The sequence below is a fragment of the Vicia villosa genome, linkage group LG1, assembly GCF_029867415.1.
Source record: "Vicia villosa cultivar HV-30 ecotype Madison, WI linkage group LG1, Vvil1.0, whole genome shotgun sequence".
Lineage (NCBI taxonomy): Eukaryota > Viridiplantae > Streptophyta > Magnoliopsida > Fabales > Fabaceae > Vicia > Vicia villosa.
In genome coordinates, this window is record NC_081180.1 from 15,670,561 (window position 1) to 15,682,694 (window position 12,134).

Consider the following 12,134-nt stretch of genomic DNA (forward strand, 5'->3'; position numbering starts at 1 on the left):
TTTAGCATGTAAAAACCTTCATTAACAAGGAGTAAAAAACCACAGGACTCGTAGGCCACTTAATATCTCCATTATAATTGACAATGCTTACAATCAAGGTTCTCTCTAACGCTAATTAGAGGCATGCATAAACATCATCAAAACATACAATCAATCTTGGAATACAACAAGAAACAAGAGATACAATCAACCAAAACAACCATAAAAATAACACCTTTGTAAACCCACTCGACAAGCAGGTCTAGAAAACTCAAAATCAAATTTCCATCATTCAAACTGCACCTCTATGAGTGATGAACACTGTCACCAAAAATCAAGACGCTCTGATGGTTGGATTATGAGAAAACTCTGATCTCGTGGGATTGGTTTGTGTTGAATTGGGGCTGCGGGAATTTCAATCTTCTCACTTCTTTTCTTTGTTGTTGCTCACACAAATAATTAATGACCTAATTATCTTTGTTGGATTATAACAAAGGCTTACACATACATGGGCTACTAACTCACATTCATTTGGGCCACTCCAAATAGAAGGGATAACCCAACAGTTCGGGGGGCGTAAAAAGTGTTAATAAGCTAAATGTTCAGGATCCAAGAGAATTTGACACCATATTTCCCCCCAAATCCCTAAGGCAACATGGGTATCGGTTGGTTATGTCTCTTATATATCCACCAGTTCCTCCATTTCTAGTTGATGTGAGACTTAACCACTCACACTTGAATCCCAACAATCTCCTCACAACTGTGAGTCGCCTACATCACTAGCCTTGATCCATACTAGGATTCCACTTCCACTCCCCAATGAGTTTATCATGCCTCTAATACCACTTGTTGGGGAGTTCGAGGAGCATCAAAAGTGTTAATTGGCCAAACCTTTAGTATTTTTACCAGGTAACTTTTGTTGTGTTGCTTCTCCAATTCTATTCCTTAATATCTCGCCTTTTCTTGCCACAAAACCATATAAACCAATATACAAATTTTAAAACATAAATTTTATCTCCATATTTCAAAAAATGTAAGGCAATAGAGGTACGAGTCACCTCTCTTATATATCAAACACTTCCTCTATTTCTAGTTGATGTGAAACTTAACCACTCACATTTTCCCTATGCATATGAGTTTTATTATTTTAAAGTCTTTATGTTTAGTTATTCCTTTCTTTGTAGGAAACCTAAAAGCTCATGATAAGATCACCTAAATGGATGATCAAAATAGTTGGATCCTTAAGTGGGATCCTTGTTGCCCATAGAGGCGATCATTTTGTTGGATCCTCAAGTAGGACCCCTGTCGTCCATAAAAGCGATCATTTCTTCGGATCCTCAAGATAGGTTCTTACCATATTTGGAGGCAACCATAATGTCATATTTTAAAAACAACTCTCTTCACGAGCTATCAAATTAGGGAAAATGGACGAGGACGACAAACGCTCTTAAGCATATGTTGCAGAGTTAAAACTACACAGATAATTACAAAATGAGCTAACAATTGGAGCAGATAACATAAAAGGCACCCTTAAAGGGTGCCATTATTCATTACAATTACAAAATCCCCATTGAGGGGAATAATAATACAATAAAAAATTCAAAACCTTGGACTAAGGTCACCTTCTCAAAATGATGGACGAAGGTGCTTCGAGGTCTCTTGAGCGACTAGTTTAGACGCTCCATCTATTCAAAACCTTGAGTTGTGAGACGTTTTCCTCCAGAATATCCAAGGTGCTTTGAGCCCTCTTGAGTGACTGGTTTATACGCTCCACCTATTCAAACTAAGTGAAAGCCTCAGTGGCTGTTTCCTGGGTAAGGGCCTTCAAAGTGTCCCATTTCTCTCTCAACAACTTTATTATTGTCCCACATTCGCGAATACTCTTATTCACGTGGATAACCTTGGAGTGTAGCCCTTTAAGGGTGCATGATCACTCTTCCCTTTATGCCTTCCCCATTAAGAGACACCTTAAAATTTTAGTCTTTGGAAAATTGGATTGTTGGGCGGAAGAAATGTCAAGGAGTGACTAGTAATCACCAAAAAAATCTCATGGAAGTAGAAGTAGCAATCGGAAAACTCCACCATATTTAAAGGATGGTTATTCCATAAAGAGGGCTCAAGATGGACAACTTCACCTCCTTCCTTCTCCTCGCCTGGTCCCGCCTCGTGGCTTTTCGATGACTCAGAAGGACCCATTTCCTTCGAAGAACCTTGGGAGGGTGGGACTCAGTAACTCATGAAGTCTTACATTGCCTCACCTCCCGGTCGCCAACCATGTCTTGGGTAAGGCAAAGAAGAAGCCTCGCCCGCTGTTGAGCAATATGCATTTTCACCAGGCATTCCATCCTCTTGTCAAGAGGGATTGCCACCATCTTCGATACAGATAAAAATATCGTTAAAATGCAGCAATAAACAATATTGAGTCACAAAGTGTTCTTTCATACCTAAATACGCCTCCACTCCATCGTTGTCTTCATGATCCCGATCAATAAGGGTATTGGATTATAGATAGCGGAAACATCTCAAATCTAAATCACTTCACGATCAAGAGGGAGAAAGAACACTCGAGTCCATAATTCGTGGATACGAAGACCAAGATAACGGGAAAATGGGTTCAACCATCGCCCCCGCAATGATTGGAGAAGTACTATCTTGTCCTCGTACTCGCACGAACGTGTCTTTCCAATCTACGTAAGTGTTTGCAAAGGATTTTAACAAACATCCACCAGGAAAAGAGCATAATATATCCCAACCATTAGTGGGGAGGATTTTTGTCCTAGATTAATAAAGAAACACTCTGACAATAAGAGTATGCAAGGACTACAATAGATTATCTGAAAATCCCTGAGTATGACCCATACGTTTGGGGTAATTTGAGAAGGGGCAACGTTAATGGTAGTAAAAAAATTCGTTTTAAAATAAGTGAATAAAATTAAAACTCTCAACTCATGAATAATAGGAAGGAGGACGTAAAAACATGGAGGGGATGACTCGCCAGAAGTATCCACATTAGCCATCTTCTCCTTTGAGTGTCTATGGATGAGAGCTTTGATGAGAAATTTGGCGGGGAGACCAGTTGCTAGGCGTACAAAACCGGCTACCTGTCTCTCGGATATGCTTCTAACTGATCAGATAATTCCATAATTAATTGGCTAGGCTTTAAAATATTTTAGGTGATTTTATAAAATCAAAAGAGACTTTTCAAGAGGTTTATGTGTGTGTATAACTTGTCATAGTATACTTAAGAGTTAGTCTTATACCTTTAAAAACACCAATCACTTGACACAAACTGGCGAACTTTCAGACTTTCTCTCTTTCACAACTCTAAAGCTTCTGGTTTCTTGCCACAATATCTTTAACTTTAGCACTTAACTAGAATATTAAATCTTCTTTTGATAAGGCTTGGGATAACTCTTCATGATAACATCCATTATTAAATAAACCGCTTAATTAGAGATTTTTCAGTGACGTCACCGAACATTGCTTGACATAACGTGTTGTTTCCAAAGATATGCACAAATAACTTGATCTTTAAGCATAACAATCTTGATCCCCACAACTTTATATTCAACCGCATCCATTTGATCACTGCAACAAATGATCTCAAGACTTCATCTTGATTAACATATGTTGATGAACATATTTTGATCTTCTAGCACAATCACTTGGTAAACATATCAAGCACCACCACTTAATAAACACATCAAGCACTACCACTTGATCAACACACTAAGCACCATCACTTGATCAATATATCAAACACCATCACTTGATCAACACATCAAGCACTATCATTTGATCAATATATCAAGCACAATCACTCGATAAATATATATCATGCATCGTCACCTAATTAATACATACCAAACACCATCACTTGATCAATATATATCTAGCACCATCACTTGATCAACATATCAAATGATATCATCTCGAACAATAGGACAAATAAAGATTTCTCCTAAGCGTTGTCAACATCAAAATCAAATTAACATGTTTATATGTAATCACATAAATCCACATATAATACTTCGTAATAGACCTGATAGTAAAAGATATACATGCAAACACTCTCTGACAATCAAATCAATAATAAACATAAGTGTGAGATTTATGATATTGTAATAATATATAGTTGAATACAATAATATATTTTTAAATTTTATAGCCAAATTCTAGAGTTTAGAGACTTTTAATTTATTATTTTTAAAACAACAGTCTCAAAGAATAAATATCAATAAATACTGTAGGCTATCGCATAGTACCTATAAATCATATTTATATACTAATCACCAGTGTTTTAAAAATCGGACCGGACTGGCCGGTCGGACCGGTCGAACCGGGAACCGGCCAGGTAACCGGTCTGATTCAATAGTCGGATCGGGTATGTCATCAAATCGGTGGGAACCGGTGAAAACCGAGAAAACCGGGAAAACCGGAAAACCGACGGTTTAATTGTTTTTTTTTTTTAACATTTCTTTTAAACTTTTTTTAAAATATATTTAGTAGTGTATTACTTAAATAGCATTCTCACATAGTTTTTTTCGTTAGTGACAAATTAAAAACTTTATTGTCTATTTGTTATCTTTGCTAATAAATTTTCTTAAATAGCATAAACATATTTAATTTTATTTGATTTTCTTTTTAGGAGGATCCTATTTTGAATTAAATTTGGTACACATTGGAGTTATTTTGTTATAAATTATTCAATTAGATTATGTTGTAATTAGACTTTGTTTAGATTATGTTGTAATTAGACTTTGTTTGCAATTAGACTTTGTAGTTTTTTACTATTTTGTTATGTGTGATACCTTTGTTTAAAATTTGAATTTAAGTTATGAAATTGTGAATTTATGATATGATATTTTTAAAAAATTTAAAAGCTAGTTATATTTTTTTAGAGACTGAATCATCCGGTTCGACCGGTTTTATACCTATATAATGACAGGTCTATTCAACCGAATTATCCGGTTTAATCCGGTTTGGTCGTGCGATTCGACCAGTGACCCAGTGGTTCGACCGATAAACCAGTAACCCAGTACCCTCACCGGTTTGATGAGCGGTCCGGTCTTTAAAACACTGCTAATCACCTTGTTATAAAATGAGTTAGTGAAGATTGACCTTATCCCTTGTATGAGATTGCATCCCATAGTATAATAGATCATTTTGAAATACTTATAACCTATTTGACTAAATTTATAGCCTTAATCAAATATCCTTTTCAAAATGACGCGCGAACCCGTCACGTGACCCGGCCCCACTACAACAAAAAACAGAGCGAAAAACATATACTGTTGTACTATGTCCCACCAATGGAAGTAACACCACGCGTACAAAACAAGCGTGAACATGCTTTCAAAATCCAACAAAGGAAAAAAAACCAAAAAACCGACGGTTGAAAAACGGTTCGACCGGATAAAAACCACAATAATAATACAACTAATCTCAATGAATCATCCTAATAATGCAAGAGAGAGATAAACACAACACAACACCATTATCCAAATACATTCCCACACTTCTTCTTACGCTTTCTCTTTATTATCAATAATCAATAATTAATAATTTAGATTAACCTAACCCTCATTCTTTTTTACCTATTAATTTCATTTCATCCTTATCCTTAGATCTCGCACCAATTTCTTTTCACATTCTTTTCTTTTTCAGTTACCAAGTATAACATTTAATATTTCAATTTTCAATTTTTCATTTTTCAATTAAGCGTTATTATCGTTACTGGTTAGATTAGGGTTTCAGATTTTTTGTTTACCCTAATTTTCAATGGAACCTCGCGTTGGGAATAAGTTTCGTCTTGGTAGGAAGATCGGTAGCGGCTCCTTTGGAGAGATCTACTTAGGTTATTTGATTAATTCTTCTTATACTGATTTTTTTGTTCAGATATTTCATAATTTGGTTGTGTTTTTGATTAATTTGTTTGTTTTGTAGGTACTAATATTCAAACTAATGAAGAAGTTGCAATTAAGCTTGTAAGTTTTGTTTATCTATTGTTTTTGTACTTGGAAAATTTTCGGCTTTGGTTGCGTGATAGTGTTAGTTAATCTTAATCTGAAATGAGTTTAAGGAGAGATGATTGTGTGTGAAATTAGTTCCTGCTGTTAATTTTATGCTAGGGTTTATGATATGAATTTTGGTTTCAGGTTTTTGATGTAGGATTATTAACATTGGTGTGATAATTTTGGTACCGTTAAGTCAGCTCAGCTGTTAGTTGTGCAGGGATATCAGGGGCGCGGATTCGAAACCGTGACATCCCACTTGTTTATATTTTAAAGGCTGAATTCCGGCAACTAGGCTACTTGACCCAAAAAAAAGATGTCAATTATCTTTACTGAGCTTATTTCTGCTTCCTATTTCTTTAGAGCGTGCTAGGATGATTTTTTAAGATGATAAACATTTTGATTGTTTAGAAACCATACTTTGTGATCGAAAGCTTCGTAAGTAGGAAGAAATTTTTTAGATGCAATGACAGAATAGGGTTGTGTTAGAGGGAATTGTTGACTAGTTCTAAATTGTCATTCTGTACCTTACCGCCAATGCAGTTAACTGGGCAAAGGATAGGTTGTTACTATAGTGTGTATGGATGGACCAAGTGCAATGATAAAAAGTTGAGCTGCTACGCTGTCTCATGGATATAGACCTAAGATAAGCTGGGGTTCTTATATTTTCTTGGTAAAGAAGTTTGCGTGAAAGATTAGTGGAGGGGATAAGCGTGAAACCTACCTTGTTTATTCAATTGAGTCCATTCAACTCACTCCTTAGAAAAACATTGGCATGTAACAATTCAAGATTGTGACAGATATCTTTGGTTGGGAGTTTAACTCGAAAAAATGAAATACTATTATGACTTAACATTATGAGTATTGGTTTTTTTTATCTCTTTAAGGTCCGTGGAGCTTATTTTTCATTTTTTCTGTTCCTTGCTGTGCTTTTTAAATAGGAAAATGTCAAGACTAAGCATCCTCAATTGCTGTATGAGTCCAAGTTGTACAGAATTCTCCAGGGAGGAAGTAATGACGATCTTCATATTCATTGTTTTATCTTTCTTTTTTCTTTTGTGCTTTGTGCGAGCAGCGTAGGGACATCCCTTCCCAAATATCATTTATAATTTTGTCAGTTATAACTCAAGTTTGATTTTGACAGCTGGAATTCCAAATGTTAGATGGTTTGGAGTGGAGGGAGATTACAATGTCTTAGTGATGGATCTGCTTGGACCTAGTCTTGAAGATCTTTTTAACTTTTGTAATAGAAAGTTATCATTAAAAACAGTTCTCATGCTTGCTGATCAAATGGTAGGCACTGGTTGACTTTGCAAACTATCTATTTTTCTGCTGCCATTTCTTTTAGTAATTTTTAAGAACTTCCCTATTTTTTCTCCAGATTAACCGGGTTGAGTTTATTCATACTAAATCATTTCTACACCGAGATATCAAACCGGATAATTTTCTAATGGGGTTAGGAAGGCGTGCGAACCAGGTGGTTAATCTTGTAAAAATGCGTATTTTGGATGTATTGTATGGTATTTTTAGTTTTCTACATTTGAGAGTTTAATGCCTATCGATGTGCATTTTAGGTTTATGCTATTGATTTTGGTCTGGCTAAGAAATACAGAGATAGTTCCACCCATCAACACATTCCTTACAGGTACAACAATTCCATTGGTGTGCTTTAAATGCGGTATTTATCTTTGTTGTTCCTATTGTGAAGTCTTGATAGCATAGCTAAAGCATCCCAGTCTAGTAGGCACCACATTTATCCAATGGCAGTTGTAACTCATGTATCGCATAGCTGTTAAATCATTTTGCATATATTATCTTTGGTATTCATTTTACACTGATACCGTTGTTTTTATAAGATATAATTTATTAGCTGATGGATTGGCGCCTTGATGGGGGGAAGTGTAATATATGCAATATATGCATACTGTTTTAACACTTCCTCTTACTTTAGTTTCTGATTTCAAGATTCTACTAGGGTCAGGCTATGAATCTTGTCGGCAATATTATCAATATTTCAGTCATTTATTCTGAGAGTGTAGACCTGGCTGCTACTATTTGAAAATAATTTTTTGGGTTGATTTGTCTAATCTGTTCAATCATCAACACTGCAGGGAAAATAAAAATTTGACTGGAACTGCAAGATATGCTAGCATGAATACTCACCTTGGCATTGGTATGTGTTATGACCCTTCATTCAACTTGTATTCTGAATGATTAAATTTTGCTATCTAATATTGCTTCTATTTCTCTGGTGATTGATGTGTAGAACAAAGTCGAAGAGATGATTTAGAGTCTCTTGGTTTTGTTTTGATGTACTTCCTGAGAGGGAGGTGAGTATTACTTTCTACCTATACTTTGGTGTCTGCCAGCACTTAGTACTTTATCTTATTTATGTTTTCTTTGTTTATAGTCTTCCTTGGCAGGGACTTAAAGCAGGAAACAAGAAGCAAAAGTATGAGAAAATTAGTGAAAAAAAGGTTTCTACATCGATTGAAGTGAGTTAATTAAATTGTTATTCAGTCTTTATTAGTGCTTATATTATCTACTCCTTAATGACCTATACTAAGAATTTACTGCTTATTCCAGGCCTTGTGTCGGGGTTATCCAACAGAATTTGCATCATACTTCCATTACTGTCGCTCATTAAGGTTTGATGATAAGCCAGATTACGCTTATCTCAAAAGGATATTCCGTGACCTGTTTATTCAGGAAGGTTTGAAATTATTATTATATAGAAAGGATAACTTTTTCCTCATTTCTTAAGTTTATAATTTATACTCTCTTAAACATTGCATTTGAGTCTACGTAGAATCTTTGTTTAAGTTTGCCTATATTATTAAATTGACATTTCAACAGGATTCCAGTTTGATTATGTGTTTGACTGGACTATCCTGAAGTATCAGCAATCACAGCTTGCCACACCTCCAGCACGGGCCGTCGTAAGTGTTATTCTTTTCCTACCCCAGTTGTGATTATCATTTCTTCTGAAATAGATGTAACTTGGGCACACTTTTGTTTAGATTCCTGGTACTGGAACCAGTTCTGCAATGCCTCCTGTTACCAATACAGGTACTTTATTTAAGATCTCCCATAAGTGTGACATGCCTTCAATATTTTTATTTTTATAGCACCTATAATAGAAAAGGTGGTGGAAAATAGGCTTAGATAGTTTGGGCATGTTAAGAGAAGACCTCTCGATTCTGTTATAAGGAGAGTAGATCAGATGAAGATTTGTTAAACAATTAGAGGTAGAGGAAGACTTGGAAAAACTTTAAGAGAAACTATCAAGAAAGATTTTGAGATTGAAGGATTGGATATAAAATGTGGTCTTGGATAGAACATTATGGCGTAATTTGATCCACCTCACTTAGTGGGATAAGACTTTGTATTTTTTATTGTTGTTTAGTGAAGTAAATTTTGAATTTTGAAATGGAACCTAATAAGAGTCTGTTTAGGAGTTGGTTTTTGGAGGGTTTTAGAGGGGAAGACTATGAAAGGTTGCGTCTATATCTTGAAATGTGTTTGATATTTTTATAACGTCTAAAAAACAATATACTACATTAGCATATAAAATCATATTGTTTTTTAAACATTTTAAAAATATCAAACATATTTCAAGATATAGACGCAACTCTCCAAAGCCTTCCCTTCTAAAACCCTCCAAAAATCAACTCCCAAACAAACCCTTAGTTGGTCAAGTGTAGTTCTAGCAAAGGCAAGATCTTGTACCTAATAAGTTTGTTTGAGTCTCTTTTGGGGTGAGATAAATGTGAGCCCTGTATGTGCTCTTTGACCCCGGTGGCTTTTCATGCACTGAACTAGGTCCTCATCTCCTTGCCCTAAAATTAAGGCCCAAAAAATTCTGAAAATATGATTTCCTTTATATTTATTCATACATTTTAGCATGCCTTTGTGGCTTACTGTCTGATGCAATCAATCTTTGCTTTCTGATATTGTATTTATTTAGATATTATTCCTTTTTATTTTTTATTCATTCTGCAGAAACTATTGTCTTTATAGCTTTATCCTGTTGTTTTCTTAAATATTTTTCAACTACCCATTGAAGTAGGTTTTGCAATGACATGTCCCTTGAACTTCTTCTTCTTCACAAGTTTATATGATATCTTAGTTTTTTAGCTTAGACATTTTTAATGTTCTCTCTCTTACAGGAGCAGAAGAAGGGCAACCTCCTGGCTTTGTATCAGTGGATTCCTCGAGGCGTAGAATGTCAGGACCCATTTTGAATACTGTAAGTTTCTCATAACAGAAATTCATTCACCGTAATTCTACTGGTATTGAGGATGTTTTGCAGAGCTTTTTAGACTTTATTTGAGAGTAAAGAGGAAAAAGGAGGGAAGAGGATTTTCTCATCGTTGCAAGAAATTTTTTAATGAGGGAGAGAAGAATACTTATGATTAATAATTTTATTTGTTGAGTATTACAAAGAGAGGAAAGTGATCTGGAGAATTTGCCAAAGCTTTCTAAAACCTTCCAACTTTCATTTTTTTAGTTACAGCCCTTTCACTTCCATTGTCCCTTTCCTTTTCTCCAAGCCCTCCCTGCCTCCCTTTTCTGGAAAGCCCCCCTCCCCTCCAAACAAAGCGTTAAGAGTGCATATTCTGTATGCAGTTCCCTTTTCACTCAGTTATTGGTTATGGATCTGTAAGATGATTCTAAATTTAATTCTATGCCATATTTCATGTGCAACAGCATTAGCTTTGTTTTTGCAAATTCAGTAACTGCCTCATATGTGATCATGCAGTTATCGAGTGCCAATGTCTTGGGTCAGTCAAGTGGATCATCCAGGCGAGTTGCTGTTTCTAATAGTCGTGATGCATTTGTTGGTGCTGAATCAGATGTCCGTACACGCACTGCTGAGGCTAGCCCTGGAGCAGCACACAGAATTTTGGCTGGGCAAAGAAGTTCACCAATTGGGTCTTCTGATCCTCAGAGAGTAACACGGGCTGGGAGAAATGCTTCTCAAGCCAATAATTATGAAAGTGCCCTTAGGGGCATGGACGGTTTGCAGTTAGAAAATGAGGAGAGGACTCATTATTAATATCTCACCTTCTCATCTTGTGAGTTGATAGCCACCACAAAAGCAAAAGCTGCTTTATGTTGTGAAGTTGAGCTGTGAAAAAGTTTGGATCTAAACTTGAAAATCCAAGTTTGTGTTGCTAACTCATCTGCTCAATCGAGGGATTGTGCTTTTCTGTAAAGTTCAGATTTAATTGGCACTTCACTTCTGGCCGGAACACCTAAAATTATAACATCTTTTCCTGTGAGTTGTATTGGTATACTAGATGTTTACGGGTCACGTGGACCACAAAGGTCAAAATTATCAAATGTAATTAGCCATTGACATTGTATTCTTGTTGGATAAGATTCCTTGAGTCTCCACTATGCAAGTACCTGGAAATTATTCCGGTATTTGAAACTCGGAATGTTTTACCTTGTCTGGTTTGTATCAAGCTGAAATCATATTATCTCATCAGCTTTCCTGTTGCCATTTTCATAGTAAACCTGTATGTCAAATGATTTTACTCTGCAAAAAGGTTGTCATCAAACTATATTTACAGCTGTGTTAATCTTGAATGGAAACTTATTTCACTAAGTTGGATTCTGAATTCTATTATTGACTGGGTGACAACCAAAATAAGTATTGAAATTGTTAAAAAATTGTACTATATAGTTTACATTTTAGGTGAGAATTTTGTGTTTATTATTATTATTAATTAAAAATCGACGTGCCCTAATTCTCTGCCATAATATGAGAATGAATAGTTAATCCAATGAAAAAATTGTAATATTTGGGAATGAAAAATTAATACTAGTACAAAGAAAAAATTGACCTATAGGACTATAAAACGAAATTTAGATGTTGTCCTAAGATTTGTCTCTAGCATGTCTGTCCTATACCTCGACTGAGTTGTACTAGAATTTAGCCAAAAATGGCTTGTCTCTGAACTTTGGGATTTAATAAAATAAGGCTTATTGTTATTGGTCATCTTGAATGTGATTTTTTGTCAAAAATTTAGATGGAAATAATATTCAATGCAATTGTAATTTTTTTTTATCTTTTATTGTTTTAGGTTATGTTTGGGAGTTTGGAGGGGAGGGGAGGGGAAGGCTTTCAAAAAC

General features: G+C 35.4%; 1 protein-coding gene across 1 annotated transcript; it reads left to right on the forward strand.

Annotated features, from left to right (window-relative positions):
* The first annotated feature begins 5,455 nt into the window (after window positions 1–5,455).
* Window positions 5,456–11,547, forward strand: LOC131629463 (casein kinase 1-like protein 1). Its single transcript, XM_058900253.1, has 14 exons — window positions 5,456–5,836; window positions 5,926–5,966; window positions 6,935–7,004; window positions 7,138–7,286; window positions 7,375–7,470; window positions 7,568–7,638; window positions 8,105–8,166; window positions 8,260–8,323; window positions 8,404–8,488; window positions 8,580–8,706; window positions 8,850–8,932; window positions 9,014–9,062; window positions 10,163–10,242; window positions 10,756–11,547. The coding sequence occupies exons 1-14, from the start codon at window positions 5,761–5,763 to the stop codon at window positions 11,050–11,052; spliced, it is 1,350 nt and encodes a 449-aa protein (XP_058756236.1). The 5' UTR covers window positions 5,456–5,760; the 3' UTR covers window positions 11,053–11,547.
* Window positions 11,548–12,134: the final 587 nt, after the last annotated feature.

What these genes read in the sequence shown, in the direction of transcription:
- LOC131629463 (XM_058900253.1), top strand. Translation starts at nt 5,761, where the DNA reads ATGGAACCTCGCGTTGGGAATAAGTTTCGTCTTGGTAGGAAGATCGGT. An exon ending in GAATACTCACCTTGGCATTG is followed by an intron (nt 8,167 to 8,259) that starts GTATGTGTTATG and finishes ATTGATGTGTAG; the next exon opens with AACAAAGTCGAAGAGATGAT. An exon ending in TGACCTGTTTATTCAGGAAG is followed by an intron (nt 8,707 to 8,849) that starts GTTTGAAATTAT and finishes ACATTTCAACAG; the next exon opens with GATTCCAGTTTGATTATGTG.